General features: G+C 31.6%; 2 protein-coding genes and 1 non-coding gene across 3 annotated transcripts; 2 read left to right on the top strand and 1 right to left on the bottom strand.

Annotated features, from left to right (window-relative positions):
• Positions 1 to 3,279: 3,279 nt before the first annotated feature.
• On the bottom strand, positions 3,280 to 4,506 carry LOC114187489 (nicotianamine synthase-like). The gene has a single exon (XM_028075751.1). The coding sequence runs from the start codon at positions 4,379 to 4,381 to the stop codon at positions 3,440 to 3,442; it is 942 nt and encodes a 313-aa protein (XP_027931552.1). The 5' UTR covers positions 4,382 to 4,506; the 3' UTR covers positions 3,280 to 3,439.
• A 7,318-nt stretch (positions 4,507 to 11,824) lies between these two features.
• LOC114187400 (DELLA protein RGL1-like) lies at positions 11,825 to 13,926 on the top strand. Its single transcript, XM_028075648.1, has one exon. It carries the CDS (start codon positions 11,923 to 11,925, stop codon positions 13,690 to 13,692), a length of 1,770 nt encoding a protein of 589 aa, XP_027931449.1. The 5' UTR covers positions 11,825 to 11,922; the 3' UTR covers positions 13,693 to 13,926.
• A 504-nt stretch (positions 13,927 to 14,430) lies between these two features.
• TRNAH-GUG lies at positions 14,431 to 14,502 on the top strand. The gene has a single exon. It is a non-coding gene; the product is annotated as a tRNA-His (tRNA).
• Positions 14,503 to 19,617: the final 5,115 nt, after the last annotated feature.

Below are 19,617 nucleotides of genomic sequence, written 5' to 3'. Positions count from 1 at the left end.
TTTGTTATCCTTATTGACATCGACTCTATAGTGATACAACTCTACACCTCTGCTCATCCTTGCTCAACCATCGGCTTTATGGCGATGCCACTTCATATCTCTGTTCTTTGTTGATCATCACCCTATCATCGGTAATATATTGACCTTATCATTAGCAAAATATCGACGCGCTATTTCTGGACAGGTACATTGCTCTCCAACTTTTTGAAGTTCCTCTTCTCGAAATGAGGAACTCAAAAGTTGTCAAATCAATCGTCATTCACCACTTCCCACGATCCATCATTGCATTCTACCTTTCCTTTTTCTTCACGATTTCACTCTCACATGTATTTTTCATTATATATGTATAATCCTTTGTTTTCACTCCCCATTATTTTGTTGATTATTTATCTTCATTGTTGCTGGTTGATTATTTATCTTCACTCGATCATGAACCGAGCTCTCAATCTTGCAAACACATTATAAAACTCCAAAGTAATTAATCACTCGGTCATGAACCGAGCTCTCAATCTTGCAAACACATTATAAAACTCCAAAATAATTAATCACTCAGTAATGGACTAAGCTCTCAATCCTGCAAACACATTATAAAATTCCAAAGTAATTAATGACTTGGTCATGAACCGAGCTCTCATTTATTAACATGCTTAACCACCAAGCTCTCAATTATTAACATGCTTAACCATCGAGCTCTCAGTTATTAACATTCAACCACTTTCCTTACTCGGTCATACACCGAGCTTTTAGTCATTAACAAATTCTTTTATACATCAAGCAACTCGGCTTGAAATAGAACACGAAGGCTCTTTTATACATCAAGCAACTCGGCTTGGAATAGAACACGAAGGCTCTTTATACATCAAGCAACTCGGCTTGGATAAGAACACAAAAGTTCTTTTATACATCAAGTGACTCGACTTGGAATAGAACACAAAGGCTCTTTTAAACATCAAGCGACTCGGCTTGGAATAGAACACAAAGGCTCTTTTATACATCAAGCGACTCGGCTTGGAATAGAACACGAATGCTCTTTTATACATCAAGCAACTCGGCTTGGAATAGAACACGAAGGCTCTTTTATACATCAAGCAACTCGGCTTGGAATAGAACACGAAGACTCTTTTATACATCAAGCAACTCGGCTTGGAATAGAACACGAAGGCTCTTTTATACATCAAGCAACTCGGCTTGGAATAGAACACGAAGACTCTTTTATACATCAAGCAACTCGGCTTGGAATAGAACACGAAGGCTCTTTTATACATCAAGCAACTCGGCTTGGAATAGAACATGAAGGCTCTTTTATACATCAAGCAACTCGGCTTGGAATAGAACACGAAGGCTCTTTTATACATCAAACAACTCGGCTTGGAATAGAACACGAAGGCTCTTTTAAATCAAGCAACTCGGCTTGGAATAGAAATCATTTAATCAAATTTGTAAAACTATTAAATTTATGCTTGTGAACCCTACATAATACAAGAAGAGTAGAATGATTTATGATTGTGATCAGGAAATTGTTTAGATTTTCTGGTTTGTAATTTTTGCCCAATTTTTTTATGTCAAAAAATAGCAACATACTTGGAACTTTGGGTTTTTCTTTTACCTGTATCGAGAAAGAGCGTAAGCTTCGATTGCAAGTATTAATTGTTGATCTGTAAGTGGAGATTAAGCATAGATCAATCATCTTCTCATGATTTGCATATGTCAAAAGTTTCTTGTGAGTATTGCGGAGGCGTAATCTGCTACTGCATGTTTTCATTGAGTTTTTTCAGTTGCTCTTGTTGACGAAGGGCTTCCTCCAGCCGATGATGGGTATCCTCGGTCTCCTTCCGAAGTATCTCCCTTTCTTTGAGTGCTTCTTCCCTTAAGAGTCGTAGATATTCTTTTGCCTTCTTGCGGGATTCCTCACGTTCTTCTTCGAGATGTGCTTGATCAGCTTCTGCCTTTAGTTTTATCTCCTCATTCTGTCGTTGTAACTCCATTATACTCCGCATAATCTGCTGACGGGTAGGTCCCTCCCGAGTCGCATTCCGATTCCGATTCATCTCTATTTTTTGTTGTAGCGTTTCTTATTGAAATTTGGTGGAGTTGGGATCAAGTTTTACCGGACCCCACGGTGGGCACCAATGTTCTGGTCAAGAAAAGTGCTAGATAATTCTTAACCAAAAACAAAAAGAAAGAAATATTTTTAACCCTAGCTTAAGACTTGCTTAGGTAAAAAACAATATGTCCCTTGACCATGAGAGTAATATTCTTATTTATAGTAGATGAATCAGTTACAAATATTACATATATACATAATAATCTTAAAGATAATCATCAATATCTTCCTAAATCTCAACCAACCTAAATAATAACTAATGTAACTATAATAATTACATAATATTTGTTAGTATTATTTCCTTAATCTTAACTTCTTACAAGGAGGTTAGTTTGCTATCCTTACTAACATCGACTCTATAGTGATACAACTCTACACCTCTGCTCATCCTTGCTTAACCATCGGCTTTATGGCGATGCCACCTCATATCTCTGATCATCACCCTATCATCAATAATATATTGACCTCAGCAAAATATCAACGCGCTATTTCTGGACAGGTACATAAATGAATGCATTAGAATAAAAAAAAATGGACTGTGATCAAAATAGTCAGCTCAGTTTCAAGCGAGATTATTGGTTGAGACCAATTATTCTCCAAAAACTTTCACCGAGACAAAAATAATGAAGTTTTCCTAGTGGCGGAAAAATAGAAGTAAAGCTAAGATCAGAGACGGTAACGGGTCGGGTCGGGTCGGGTACGGATAATGTCTATCCGCAATCCGATTCATAAAAAATAAATCTGTCTGCTATTTGCTCGTTTACCTGTCGGGTATCTGTTTAAAATTATTCGCGGATATTTTTAAAAGCCGCGGGTACCCATGGATACTCGATACCCGCAAATATTTAAAAAATTATATATTTTATAATTTTTTAATATAAAATTATAAAAATAAAATTTAAATTAAATTAAATTTTAATTATAATTAAATTTGACATAATAAAATATATTGTTAATTTTAATTTTAGTTAAATTTAACTTAATAAAATATAAATTAAATTTTAATTTTAATTTTTTGCGAATAATGGGGACCTGCGAGTAGGGATAGTATGATATCCGTACCCGACCTGTTTATAAGCAGATATTAAAATACCTGCTACCCACGAGTATTAACTATTCGTCACAGATTTTATCTGCGGATATCCGTGGATGCAAATATTTTTTACATCCCTAACTAAGATGTTAACTATACAGTTTTATTATCCAACAACGATAATGTCAGGATGGTGATACACTTCTTTTTTGATAATAACGGCTAATATAATATCTCATCATATGTTAGAAGATGATCATTTATGATAGACGACACACAAATTAAGGAACCACCATGTCCACTCAAGCTTGATCCTCAACTGTCAACTCCTCAATAACGTTCCCATGGATGAAGGGATTAAACCCTTCAACACCAGAGCATTTGCTAGCCAGCACTGCTGAATAAGTCCCTTGAGTCACCAAATGCTTGCGTGCAACAATAACCGAGTTAATAACCTCATCAGTGGGATGAAAAACCGAGAGAACTTCAAAACCTTTGAGATCAGAAGAAGGATCAACCACAGGGTAGAGGAAGGCTCGACCACCATGTGCACTCCTCAGCAGCAAAATAGCTCCTGGGGCCATGAACTTGGCAAGGTGCTTGATAATTTCCGCTTTCTCCTCATGGTCCATGCCCACAAGTGCAGCCAAATAGACCACGTTATAGTCCTTGAGGCCAATTGACACGTTTAGAATGTCATCAGTGTGGAAGAACATTCTCTTGGACAAGTCAGGGTCGGAAGAGACCAAGCCATGAGCCTTGGCATTTGCCGAAGGATCCATGTCGTAGTTGTGGAAGCATGTTTGTGTGAGGTAATGGGTGGCCAAAATGATCGAGGTGAGAGGAAGGGGACCTGAGCCCACAAAGGCAAGTTGGGAGGGGACTTGGGTGCAGTGTGTGGTGAGCATGGTGAACTCCAAGTGACTTAGTTTGAGGTAATTAGAGTAGTAGGGAAAGAGTTTCATGTGGTTTAAAGGGTTCTCATGTGATCCTATGAGGGTTGAATAATGACTCTCAAGAAGCCCTTCAGCTTTTCCACATAGTCTAATCAGTTTTGCTATGGTTTCTCTAACCTGTTGGTTCAGCTGAGAAACTTCTATTTGACATGGGGTGGTGCAAATGGTGACAAGTTGGGTGAAGAGGTTGTTAACATGGCTTGAGGGGTTGAGGTCTCCAAGTTTGGAGATTTCCTCATAGATTTCACATACCTTTTCTACTACCATCACTTCCTGTTGGCTCTCCATTCTAGTATGAAACAACTTGCACAGAGGAACTAGGAATGAGGAATGAGTGATCGCAAAAACTTTTGCTAGCTCCTCACCCTAAATTCCAGTTTCACAACACCCTTTGCTAATTCATAAGTGCACTTTCTGTTCAGGCTTTAGAGGCTATTATATACTATTGCTTGATGGTCACTTTTGGTGCAAATTGATGTAAGAGTCCCATTTGCTGTTTATCTCTGAATTAAATAATGGTGAAGTGCATGAGGCAGTGCCGCACTACATTCAAGACAAAGTCACCTAAGAAAGTTACTATTGCTTATGACCATCCTAAAAGGAAAAGACAAAATCACTGTTCTATACGTAAAAAATCGATATGAAAGAAGACATAAATAAGTAAAGTGTAGGATTCAGGAGGCATAAATTAGTGCGTTGTGACAACCAAATGCATTCTCTAACAGCTCCATCACTAATAGTGAAAATAATGATAGGGGAACTAGGAGATAAGATATAGATATGACAACATTGTGCAACATTTCTCACTGAAATTCTGAATAACTTATATTAGAATAATGTAAGCATTTAGAATTCCAAAAACAAGTGATAGGAAGAGAAAAAAGGTTACCATAATAATCCATCAAATGTTGCAGTGCGTGAAGACACTTAAGTGTGTTTATATGGGAGTTATATAGTGGTGGATAACTGAGTTTTAATTTGAAATCTGGAATTATAAGTCTGTCTCTTCATGGTGATTTCCGCTTATAACTGAAGTTCTCTTCCCCTCAAAATCTTCAGCTTTATATGGCTCTCATTTTTTTTTTCCTATTTCACTGTCACACACTGTCAAACAACCTTGTTCACTAGCATGTGAGATTAAAAGTTTTGCAGGTTCCCGCTTATTTTCAACAATGGCAGAGATTCTTTCTTTAGACAATTACACCCCTCAGATTCCATGCAAATAGCACTGTTAATGAGCATGCATTTCATGACCAACTTTGTACAAGACACATGCATTGGTCATTTGGGTTTATGGTTCAATGACGAATTGAGCAACAGTGACAACCAAACAATTTCAAAACAAAAATAAGATGCACAAACATGTACATAACTGTTTTTTCTCACTTTTGTTGTCATTTGTCTGCACTGAGATTTGTTTCTTCCAAAATAATAGTAAAAGCATTAAGACCAAGAAAACAACAGAACAATAATCTCATCAAAGAGAACAGTACACTTCAATTATCAGAGTGAAAGGACATGAAATATTTATAAGCATAAAAAGATTAAAGTCCAAAACATTAATGTTTTATAACTTTATAAATATAGTATGTCGACATTGTGTCTATAGCATGGTTGAACCTTTTGTTAATTATTGAGCGGTGTAGTGCGTTATGTGCTTATGCTTCTTACACCTACGCATTACTCATTTTTACATCATCCTGAACTTTTAGAGACAAATCTAAATAAAGAATGAAGCCAATAACATGATTATAGGCGGGTTTTCTAGAGCTAGTGCAAATGTGAAATATGCATTGGCTATTAAACCATATTGGACCTTGCCTAATGCTAGTTATCTATTGGAATCAGGGTTTTTAGTGTTTATTTATTGTCCTGAAAAACATTGGTAATTGGCGTTCCACCTTGTGCTAAAAAATTGCTGCACTTGTTTTGATTCTTGGTGTTCTTGAGCATGAAGTTGAAATTTGAAATTGATTTTTTTATACATATTTAGTTTTTGTTTGACCAAAACCTTGTTGGAAATATAAAGTTCAAAGCATGCTGATAACTCAACACAAGAAAGTAAGTGATTTTGTTTTACCGGTTACTCTTCTTTCTCTGTATATTACTGTTTTCTATATGTTGAAAGTACCAAAGTCTGATATTTTCCGAAGATACATTCATTACAATACTATCTCTTTTCTTCTTCTATCTTTCTTACATAATATTCAGAGTTCTTCTCACTCTCACTCTCAGTTCTATCTTTCTTACATGGTAATCATAACTTGGGAAAATGTTTCCTCTACCAACAATTCTCTGAAACCTCCACCAGTACCTCCTACCCCAACCACTCTTACACTTTTGTTCAGCTTGAAACATTTGGTATTTCCTACTAGAAAACAAGTCTAAATTTGTTTGAGTCTTAATTTATTATAAATATATAATTTTTATTTTATTTTCTAATGTTTTAAGCTGTAAAATTATTAAGTTTTGTAAAAGAGATTTCAATATCTCTCACTTTATGTCCATTAATCAATATCTATTTTATGATGTATTTGATTTAGAATCAAATCTACTTAAAAAATAATCATTTCAACAATAACAACAACCAAAATACTAACTTGAGATTATCTGTGACGCCACTCACGGCCCTTCATGTTAATATAATTTGAGTTCGAAACAAAAAATATTTATCTAACTTTTGTTACATCAACAAAAGACATAAGGATATTTTATTTTATATTAAAAAAAGAATTTATAAATATGAATATGTATTTGGATACATTAATTGATATACAGCAAAACTAGTATACAAATGATGTGTGTAACAAAAGTGTATATTACAAAAGATAAAGATATTACAAAAGATAAAGATTTTGATTTGGACAAAAAAAAAATTGATACATATGTCTATCCAAAGAACTCTAAACTATTGAAAAACTTAAAAGAATAGCATAAACAAAAATTACAAAAATTGAATCAGAAAAAGAAACCTTCTCTATCTCTTTAGTTATTTTCTATCGGTGCTTCAAATAAACTTTTTAGCTTTGTTATACTCTTCCTATATTTCATGATCAATGACGGATGATTTAAGGGACAGGAGACCATGCCCCCAAAATTTTTAAAATAATATACTTATATATTTAACATTTTTAATTTTTTAAAAAAATTTTAAATTATGTATAGTTTATATATTAGAAATCGATGAAAATTAAATTTTATATATATATATATATATATATATATATATTTATAACACAACATTTAATGTTAATAAATAATAAAACATAAAATAAAGTATAATAAATTATATTTAATAAGATATTTTTTATTTTCTTTTTTATTGTCTATTGAGTTTATCACATATTTGTATTCATTTTTCACTCTCACATGTTTTTATTTTTGTTTTTGTTTATGAAAAAAAAAGTAAGTTAGACACACACTCATTATTTTTACTCTCATTTATCCATCTGTTTTCTTTCATTCTTGAAGAAAAAAAGTAACTTTTTTTTATCTAACTTGATAGTAAAATATTAGTTTAATAGTTAACATTATCTTTTTATTCTCATAAATCTTTGAATATTCATTTTTTATTAGAAGAGAAAATAATACAAGTGTTTTTTCATAACTGATTTTAATTGTGGCTCAATTATCATAAATTTTCTTTTAGTAATTGCATATAGTTGAATTTTTTATTTGATTATGATAAATTATTTTTTAATCTTAAACTTAAAAAAGTAGATATATTTATGAAAAATAAAAGAATAGATTTATATTTTAGAAGAATATATTTGACTTCTGTACATATTAGGAAACATGATACTAATAGTTTAATTGTTGAATTAAAGGAGTCATGTCCTAAGATTCAAAGAATGACTACAGATGAGGGGTTTCGTATTTATTTTTTGGAATGTAATGTGAGAAGATATCTTCAAATATAGGAATATCCAATGTGTGGTTTCTTTTATAGTTATTAGAGTTATTTCTTTTGTAGTTACACTTACACTAAATTATGTATTAATTTTTATTTCATTAATGACAATAAAATATATAAATTTTGAGTGTATTATTTTGCTCCCCTCAACATTATTGGCCAAGATCCGCCACTCCACTGCATGTGATATTGTTGTTAAACTATGGTTGCCCAACCCTTACCCCACTTGTTTTTTTCAAATTCTTCCACAGTATAAATTCATGTTTGGGTTGATTAGGTTGATTTAGTTCTCTCAAATCTCCATATTTATATTCTAATATACTCCTCCACAAACATGTGGATTTTATTTCTGTTCCGCTATAGAAAAAGGTGCAAAATAACCTTTGACTACCGAAACAAGTAAAAGATGTATTTTAATCTTAGCTATTGACTCACTTAAGTCAAAATCATCAATCCCTTGATCATGGGAGTAAAATTCTTATTTATAGCACAATCAATTACAAATATTGTAGATATACACAATAAATATAAAACAATTATCTTCTTTAGAGATAATCTAAAATATTTCCCAAAATAATAACTAAAAACCCTGAAAATAACAACTTAAATATTTATTCAAAAATAACCTCCAAATCTCCCCCATTAACCAATCTCTTGAATATCGGATCATAACCCTATCTAATTTCAACCATATTAAAAAAAACTACCTCGGTAAAACTCGTTGCTACTGTTGTCAGGTTTTAAATTCAAGTGATCGGTCTAAAAACAATATCCTTAAATCGGTAACCAATTATCTTAAAAATCACCTTTTTAATCTTCTGCAAGCACCTCGAAATTATACCGACCCTCCTTCTTCAATCCTAGCCTTTTGCATATACAACTCTTGGTTCTAAAATAATAGCCCCTTGATACTCGAGTTACTGGCTAGAATAGTCTCCTTTCAATTCGATAAAATAACGAGATGCCTCTTCCGGGTACAATTTCATATCTCCATTTCCACCTTTGTAAGTGATGCCTCATTAAAACTTTGTAAATCTTTTAACTCTAATCCTCCTAATTCTAGGGTTTATAAATTATTGACCATTTTACCCATATTATTTTCTTTTCTTGTGTTCTCCATTTCCATAGAAATTGTATTTGAATTTTCCTAATTTTCCTTGTAACTGTATTTTGGAACTGTGAAGAAAGATTAAAAAAAAATAATAAAGATAGATCAACAAGTTGAAGTTTAGAAAACATGTTAAAATGTTAGAAAGTACCTCGTTACCTGCTACAATTCTTGGAGTGTATTTTTTCTTTTTTATAATTTCACTTTTTTGTCAATTAATTTTAAACTCAAACATAATTGAAGAAAATTACTTTATAATGCATAACAAATAATAGAAAATTAACCTTATCTAAGAAATAATTTCCACTTTCCACTTTTTATTATTGGTTAAAATTAATGATAAAAATTGAAAACAATTATCATTCGACATCAAATTAATTATCAAACTTTTGCAAAAATAAAATAAAATAATGAACTTCTAACAAAAAGGTACACACTTCAATATAATATGGCCTACCACTTTTAGCTCAAAGACGATCCTTGAAATAATCATATTTATTTATTTATTTTATACATTAATTTAACATCACAGATTAGCTGACTTCCCATGATTAAATAAAAAAACAGGACATTCTAAATCAGTACAAAAATATTTGGATGATGGCCTAGTCGTGAACTATATCTTACATTTTATTTGTCCTTTTCTTTTGTAATTTTGTCTTACAATGATTGCTAGTTTTTATTTTTTTAATGTACTTAGTGAAAGGCTTGTTTTTTTAAAATATATATACATATATATATATATATATATATATATATATATATATATATATATATATATATATATATATAGAAGAGCCCAAAATAAGTAAAAGATCATTATTTATTGATTTTTGATTCCAAGTATGCATAGTGTTCAATCACAATTTTGTCCTTACAAAACATATTAGAGGGTGGAAGGATGAAGAAATATTTAAACTACCTTAGACCGCGACTCCTAAATGGTATGAGACTATTTGTGTGATAGAAACATAAGCTTCCAGTCAAGGTCTAAGGGGAATGACAGATGAGGGATTAAGAGACCAATGGTTTGTCTTAGAACCTCGTTATCGACCTCATAACACTAAATGTTCCAAATGTTCTTACTGGGCAAAATCTCGATGAGTTTGATTTGACAGACCTTGATGGGATGCTCTTGAGGGTTGAAACACAGGTGATTCACTTTTAAAATACTTTTTGATACTCAAGTCAGTAAGAGATATATGATCTTAAGAACAAGAGAGAATGAGTATTGGAGTGTGTTTTTCCTTAAGAACAATAGTTGTATTTATAGGGTTTTTAGGTCTTCAGATCCATGAGATAAACTTGAGTAATGTAGTGTCAGATAATATCAATAAAATACCAACTTATGAGGTTCATTAGGTTTAATTATGTTTTAAGTCTTTAATGTATTTGGAAATTTTCAATGAAATCTCTAATAAATTTTTATAGTATACTCAGTACTCAATCAATTTTTATTTTATTTTTTTATTTTCAATTGAATCCTCGATGTTAACTTTTTTTGTTAACTTAGTGATGTGGCTCTTAAGTGGTTGACATAGTTCTTATGTTATCATGTCACCTTACTCAATTGTCGTCACATGTAGTTTTATTATTTTGACGATATGACGATATGACGATATGACGATATGATGACCAATTTAGATACCATTTTACAAAACTAAAAGTTATTAAAAACTAAAAGTTATTAGTTACTAAAAGTTATTAGGAATAAAAAATTATAATTGGTCCCTAAGTTGGTCTTTAAAATTAGCTATCATAGTTTTAGTTACTAAAGAAAATTGATCACTAAAAATTAGCTATATAGGTTTTGACTACCAAAATGAATTAGTTTCTAAATTAGTCTCTAATCAATTAGTGATCAATTTAGTGACTAATTATAATTTTTTATTTATAATATTGACTATTTTAATAAGCAATAAGTTTTAATTTTGTAAATTGATATCTAAATTGGTCTCTATAGTAACAATTATTTTTTGTTTCTAAAATTTGTTTCTAATTAAGGATTTTCTTGTAATGAAACAATATGACAATGTTGTGGGTTGCACAATTGTCTCGTGGTGGAAGTCAGGTGGGTCAAGTCACAATCCGCATGGGGATTCTTAGTAAGATAATTACTGAGGGGGAGATTGTTGCATGTGGCATCAATTGTCCCGTGGCAGAGGCCAAGTGGGCCGGGTCACAATCGAATCGTGGCGCTTTGACTGTTACACTCTTAAGTGAAAAGAGTTGTAGCCTAAATAATGGTTATAATTTTTGACCTAGTGGTAAGTGCTTGATCCAAACAATTAGTATCAGAGATAGATTACGAGTTTGATTCCTGATAGACAATTGTTAAACCATTGAGGTTTAAATGGGCCTTGTTAGACCACATTTATTAGTCACGTCTATTGGATCCTGTATGTACATTTACTGTCTTTTTCCAAACTTTTCTGGTATTGTTGTCTTCTCGTCCTACCTTATAGGAAATTTCTTACACAGAATTCATCTAGAACATGAAAAAGATTAAAAAATATAAAAAAGAAAACAAGCAATTTATTGAAATTTAATTATTTCACCGGCATTTTGTATGCAGGCCACCTTGATGACATCGGCATGTTATGGTGACAACATTAATGTTAACCGTACTGGACGGATTTAGCTTTAGCACGCATCAATTTTGTATAAAAATAATCAGAAACCATATCCTTAATTACTTTATCAATAAGGGTAATACAAACAAAGGGTTAATTACTTTATCAATAAGGGTTACTCAAGGAACCTAGTATGAATCTGATAATACTGAAGCAAAACTAGTGACAGTTTGTGATGGTAGACTTGTACCATGTTAGTTTCAGTACAGTGGATGAAAATTCTAGTTCATCCACTGATATTTTCTGGGGCAGTGAGGAGCTGAATGAAGTAAAGAAGGTACACTTTTCTGGAGCAGAAGATCATAGAGTTTATGGGGGAGTAGACACCTTTTGCTCTAATTTCGAGTTTTCCCCAGATCATCCACCAGGATACCTTATATCCACTAATCAAGAAAAGTATCACCAGCAACAATCATACCATGATTATGGCCATTTCGATGATAACCTTCAGTTTGACATGGTTTCTCCATCACTTCAATTTGATGCACAATATGCAACCAGGGTTCCACTGTGTGGCACAACAGAGGATAAGCCACACTCAGCTATCCCTTTAGCCTCACTTGAGATCTTGAAGAACTACGGCAAGGGATTCAAGAGGTTTTCCAATGAAGGAAAATCCCTGCAGCCAGTGGTTGATTCTGTGGCTACAGATGAATTTGGTTTTAGAAAGCTCTCAACTGAAGATATCATGAGGATAGCAGGAACAAGGTTCATACAATCATCATCTTCAGAGTCAGAACCTTTGACTTTGTTGGAAACTCACCCTTATGGGGTTTCCTTCTCTGGATTCTCTGATGAGGAGAAAGAGGACGTGGCACTAGCTGAGTCCCTCTTGGCTTGTGCTGAGAAAGTTGGTGATCAACAATTTGAACGTGCAAGCAAGTTGCTAAGTCACTGCGAATCATTGTCAAGCAAAACTGGGAGCCCCGTTAAGAGAATTGTTCATTATTTTGCTGAAGCACTTCTCCACAGGATAGATAGAGAAACAGGAAGAGGTTCATCGAAGGATCTGCATAAAGGCCATTCATTTGATCCTGAAGTGGCAGCCAAGGAACTAAACCCCGCTATTGTTGCATTTTATGAAGACCTTCCCTTTTGTCAAATTTCAGTGTTCACTGCAGTTCAAGCTATAATAGAAGATGTAGCTGAAGCAAAGAAGATTCATGTTATTGATCTTGAAATCAGAAAGGGGGGCCATTGGGCTATCCTAATGCAAGCCCTTGAGTCAAGGCATCAATGTCCAGTTGAGCTTCTGAAGATTACCGCTATTGAAAGTGGAACCACTAGACACATGGTTGAGGACACTGGTAAGAGATTGAAGGATTTTGCTCAAGGTTTGAACATACCCTTCTCTTTCAACATTGTCATGGTACCAGACCTATTAGATCTTAGAGAAGATCTTTTTGAGATCGATCCTGAGGAAGCGATTGCTGTTTATTCTCAGTTTGCACTCAGAGCCAAGATTCAACAATCAGACCAGCTTGAAATCATCATGAGAGTGATTAGATCCTTGAATCCTAATGTGATGGTGGTAGCTGAAATTGAGGCAAATCACAACTCCACATCTTTTGTAAACCGTTTCATTGAGGCTCTTTTCTTCTTCAGTGCATTCTTTGATTGTCTTGAGGCTTGCATGAAGAGGGATGAGAAGAATCGAATGATTATAGAGTCACTATACTTGAGTCATGGGATCAAAAACATTGTGGCCACAGAAGGAGCAGAAAGAAAGACTAGGAATGTGAAGATTGATGTGTGGAGGGCCTTCTTCTCCCGCTTTGGAATGGTGGAGAAAGAACTGAGCACTTTGTCTTTATACCAAGCAGATTTGGTGAGTAAAAGATTTCCTTGTGGAAGTTCTTGCACGTTTGATAAGAATGGACAGTGCCTTCTTGTTGGGTGGAAAGGAACACCGATTAATTCTGTTTCTGTCTGGAAATTCATTTGATGGCTAGTGGAACAAGGCTTTTGATATTGGTCCATGACTGTGATTTTGGCAAAGTCAAGGACTTTTTGCTACCACAGTCTAAAATCTTCTTGCTGGTAAAGATTTGTAGTTTCATACTATCCTAAATCAATGTTTGTAGCATGCCATGTGCAGATTTCATTACTAGTTACTACCAATTATGGGAGCAGTTTGCTATATTATGATATCAATAACAGACCTTTAGTTTTCTTTTGACTGTTGTTCATCACTGGAACTTTTTTCTGGGTTTACTAGTTTCAGTCATCGCTTCCCATTTGGTGAAAAGAAAGTATGCATTTGAGTAAGCTCGAAATAATCAATCTTTCAAAAATAAATACAATCTATGGAAGTATCCATAGGTGTCTGATTAATAAAATCACACGGGTGGTGTTTGTGGTGGAAATTTGTTTTGCATGCATCAACATGGAGGATCTCAGCTCAGGCAGTGATTTTGAAGAAAGCTTTTGTTGACGAATCAATGGAGTGATCAAATTGTGACAAAGAGTTGATTATGAATAATGAAAAAGGAAAAACAAGTGCGCAACATCTACAAGACAATAGATTCCCAAACTCAAGGATAAAACAATTGGGGTACCAATCCTTTTGAATACAATGAAGACGTCAAATTATGAATTTTTGAAAAAGTTCAATTAGTGACACGGTAAAATAAATTAACTATAAATATATTCTATAAGTTATTATGGAGTTGCTAAAATTGTGGTGGCTGTAGTTTAGTGGTGAGAATTCCACGTTGTGGCCGTGGAGACCTGGGCTCGAATCCCAGCAGCCACAAATCATTTATTTTTCTTACCGTTTAATTAAAATATTATAATTAAAAAGTGAGAGTTAAGCTTGTATGTCAAGTGGCTGTAGTTTAGTGGTGGGAATTCCACGTTGTGGCCGTGGAGAGCTGGGCTCGAATCCCAGCAGCCACACAAATTTTTCATTTGCTTTCATACTCATTAAAACAACACCTATTGACCCATCTTGATTGTTTTTCATTCTTGCAATGGTATTTGTCCTCTCCCTCTGGCTTTTTAAATTTGCTCTTTTTATTCTCTTGACAAGAGATCGATTTTGACAATCAACAAAAGTTATCTACATCTAGAAACAATCTCTTTGTGACCATACAATTTGAAAAAAAAAAAAGATTTCACAGTTTAGTTATCACACTCTTGTCTATTCCACCTAATTCAGCTAGATGTCCTCTAATACTCCACTATCTAAATGTTTCACTCTTCCTAATAATTCAACTCACACTTTTAACTGCATATGAACTGCATATGAGACACAACTCCTTCTGGAACTTTCTAATGCATATGATTTTTGGGCTAATCATAGTTCTAATTTCTCTACTTCATTTGCCATATGCTCTCACTCTTTTCATTGAATATATCTTGTCTCTTAAGTCCACAAAAATATATTGGTGATCTATTGCATAATACATGATAAAAATACTATGGTAGAAAAATAGGTTATGACCTGCGAGTCAGCCTGCCAACCTGCTAGTATGAGGTGAGTTAGGTTGCAATTCAACATGTCAACCCGTTTTGACTCGGTCTTCTTAACTAACCTAATTGGCAGGTTAAGAGCGAACTAGTTCATCCCAACCCAATTTTTATAGTTTTTTAAATTATAAAAATAAAAATAATTTAAAAGATTAAATCTTCTACATTATATTTTTTTAAAGATTTAAATATGTTACAATATTGTCATTTAAATCACTAACACTTAGAAATTAAATTTCCATTATTAGTCATAATAGAATAATTTAATATGTAAATGTAATGATTATTTAATTTATCCAATTAAAAATATTAATTGATCAATTAAAAAATTAAAAAAAATATTTATATAATTAAATATATTTTTAATATTTATTTATATGTGTATATATATAAGCAAATTTTAAATATAAAAAACTAAAAATAAAAAGGTGACAATTCAGCCCGCTAGATCGCAATTTGACGGGTTGGGTTATAATTTTTGATCCATTTTTTTTAGTGACAACCATCTGACCTGATCCATTTTTACTGAGTTAAAAACGAGCTAAGCCAAAATGCACCTAGAGGACCAAGATGTCAATTTGCCAACCCTTAAAAAATTACCAATCAAATATTAGAATTTCAATTATCTTGAATTACATTTTATCCATAAATTTCACTTATCTTAAATTACATTTTATCCATACCAATTCTTCAATATCATTCCTAACGTTCCTAAATTTACCAATCAAAATATAAGAATTTCCCTTATCTTAAAAAAAATACCAGTTCTTCTCTGTCAATCCGTTGAACTTATATTGATTTTTTAATTTCTTATATTTTAATTATTGTAATCTCATTCTTTCTTTTCTTCTTTACTGGTTATATGTAATAAACTAAGAAGTTTATTATTAGTTATAAGTAGGATGAAAATATAGATTAATAGATTTACACATTCAATATTTTTAAAATTTTAAATCTACATGATTTTTATTATAAATTTATTATTAATATTAAAGTTATAGATATTTGTATATAAAGTATATATATTATCATCTAAAAACAGGTTAGCCTGTCATAATTAACACTCTTCTAAGAGAATTTGACTTTCCAAAAATGACTTCCAAACAACACGAAGAACAAATGTTATGTTCCAACATCAATTTTACTCCTGAATGTTTTTTTTATTTTTTATGCAGCGATGACGAGTTTGTAACTTTCGAATAATTAATATGCTGTCAAAACAACACATCTTATGATTGCTAATTTATTTTTTCACTCAAATTGTTAATATAAGATTTATCCATTTGGGGTACGTATAAAATAACTTACTTGCCATGAAACAGAAAATGTTGATCTAAATCTAATAGTGTCGGTGGAAAAAGATAGATTAAATCTTCAAGAGAAAAACAGTGATTAAAGGATGAAAAGAGTTAAAAATACGGAAAATGACAAATATAATGTGAGGAAATGGGGGAAGGAAGACACAATATAATAAGATAGAAAAGAAAAGAATTCCTACGGAAAAGTCCAAGCGAGTTGTTACAATATCTATCACGAATCCAAAACGGATTTTAACAACTATTCTTTCAATAGAATAAAAAATATCCTTCCACATTTGAAGAATAAAGTACTCGTAATTATATTCTTTTGTAACAGTACTTTTTATTTTTCTTTACCTCATAATTAATGATGTCATTTTATATTTATTTTTCTTTCTTTTGTCGTTTTTCAAAATTATAACCCACAAATATACTTTTTATGGAAAAAAAAAATCCATAAAGAAATTTACGATAAAATAAATGAGAGGCATGCCAGAAAAAAAAGTAGGACGGTATGAACAAATCTTGTATACATATATTCACTAACTCTTACATAAATAATTCTTAATTTCTATAAAATATCTTTCATTTGATGATATTCTTTTATATTATTAATCAAACAAATTGATAACAGGTGTCTTCATATATCATTTCGTACTTTAGAACGTGGAAGCAACTATAACACTCCACAAGCATTTGGGAGTGGAAAAATATCAGAAAAGGATGATGAAGAATAAGACAAGACTTTATTCGAGAAATTATTATGTGCAAATGTTGGAAAGCTTGGTTCTGAAGCTGAAATAATGAACAATGTTATTCTTCTTCCACTGCATCTATAAAAGCGGATCTTTGACAACCTCTGCAAATGGCATCAACTACCTACAGAGAAATCAAAGCACTCTGGTATATATAAAAACACATCAACATTAGATTATAGACGTATAAGATATCTTTGGTAGCTCCAAGAATGGAAGAATCGAAGGGTTTTGTTGGTGGTGAGGCTCAGAAAACTCATCCAAAAATGCCATCTAGTTCATTTCCGATTCCTTTGCCAGGAAGGAATCGGCAGTTTTCGAGATATGGGTACCATTGGGCACAGAGGAAGGTAAAAGGGCTCACAGTTGGCAACGCTAACGAGGGAAGTGAGAAAGCAACTTTGAAGGTCTGAATGAGTGATGCATGGAGTAATACTATAAATGTATCAGATATCAATAATTATTTGTTTTCATCTTCCATCGTTTCTTATCGTACCTGCATAGGTGTACATGCTTTCAGAATAAGACCTTATGTAGTTTTATCGTAGATGAGTCATATATGTATTGCAAGTGTTATACAGTGTTTGTGTTCTCAGTTCTTGAATGCATCTTATCCAAAAGATTATATATGCTTTTAATTAAGAAAGATTACTGACTTTTAGCCACATAATCGGTGCAAACACCTCGTTCGTATTTTTCTTTATATATTTATTTTCATATAATATTACATGTTTCTTTCTTGGTCTCCACTTCTCATCTTTGGTTTAAGAAAAAAAAATATGAAGAGAAGAAAATGAAAGAGAAAAAACATGTTATGTAAATACATAAGAAACTGACCATTGTCTATTTATTTATCAAACCAAAACGATATAAATCTAAATAACATCGATATTTCAAATACAAAATAGATGTGATAAATAAATAAATAAAGATCAATTTGTTATGCATTTACGTTACTTTTCTATTTTTATTTTTTAAATTTTAAGTATTAAATAATTTTGGAATAAAGAGTGAATTTGAGAGAATGAAATATAAAAAAAAAGTATAGGTAAAAAGAATGAAAATTTTATAACATATTTCTTTCGTTCAATGTTTTTTATTCTTTCTTCTATCAAATCAAATAAATTATATGTCATGCAAAATATTTTTCCTTTAATCAGAATGATTCATGATACGGATACACGAAAAGAAACGCACTTTCAAAAATTTATACTTACATACGACAACTGTATCTTAAAAAAATTTATATTTCATGTCAATTTTATTTTAGAAAATATTTATAAATTATAAAAAATTGCTGTCAATTTTTTTTGTAAAATATTTTGTATAAAACACTTTTTGTAATAAACTTTATTAAAAATATTTACAAATTTAATAGAAAATAATTACCCATAGAATAATTATCTGTCAATTAACATTCTTAGAAAAAATAACAGAAAAAAAATTTTTTTTGCAAATTTTTTTAACAAATTTGCAAGAAATTTTTTATGTAATATGAAAATTTTTAGTAATGCTAAAATTAACTATCTAATTAAGTTTGTTTCTAATTTATCTCCAAATATATAACATAAAGTTTAACAAACATAATAAATTACTTTTGTTTATGAAAAACTAGAATAAATATATTTTGTTTGAAAAATATGAACTACATATAATCTTATTTTTCTCTTTCAAGATGAGTCATAAACTTTATAAAGACTCAACTAAATATTTATTTGAAAATGATTGAGATATAAGGCTTTTATGTGACTTGAGACAATAAAATAAGACTTTTTTTTCATTTACATTCTTTAAGGTTTATTTGAATTAGGGTGTGGGTGAAAAAGGTAACAAAAGAGAGAAAAAAGAGTGCAATGTGAGATTATTTGATTAAAGAAAAGTGAGTAGGTTTGAGTGAAAAGTTGATCCTAAACATAATTGAATTGGAATTTTATTTGTTATTTTTTAATTATTATATTAATATTTATTTTATTATAATAAATAAAAATATAAGTATTAATAAAAAATAAAGACATATATATATTATGAAGACATAATATACATTTTTCACGTCGCATAAAAATAAAGTTACTTCGTCAATTTTATCTCCAACTTTGTAAATATTCTTTTCATTTTTTACGTTTTTAACTTTTCTTTTTACGCAATAATAAATGTGTGTGTTTCTTTGCGCATATCCAAACATATTGTCGTTCTTTCTTCCATCAAATTAAACCAAACAAAGCATACGTTTGTAACATATTTGTCCTTCAACTAAAATGATTCGTTTGTAACATATATATGAAATGAAAGTGTTCGCTGTGAAGAAAGAATTACTTTGATAAATTTCTCATACCTAACTATAATAGT

The sequence above is a fragment of the Vigna unguiculata genome, chromosome 6, assembly GCF_004118075.2.
Source record: "Vigna unguiculata cultivar IT97K-499-35 chromosome 6, ASM411807v1, whole genome shotgun sequence".
In the NCBI taxonomy this organism is placed as follows: domain Eukaryota; kingdom Viridiplantae; phylum Streptophyta; class Magnoliopsida; order Fabales; family Fabaceae; genus Vigna; species Vigna unguiculata.
This window is presented reverse-complemented; position numbering and strand designations above follow the sequence as displayed.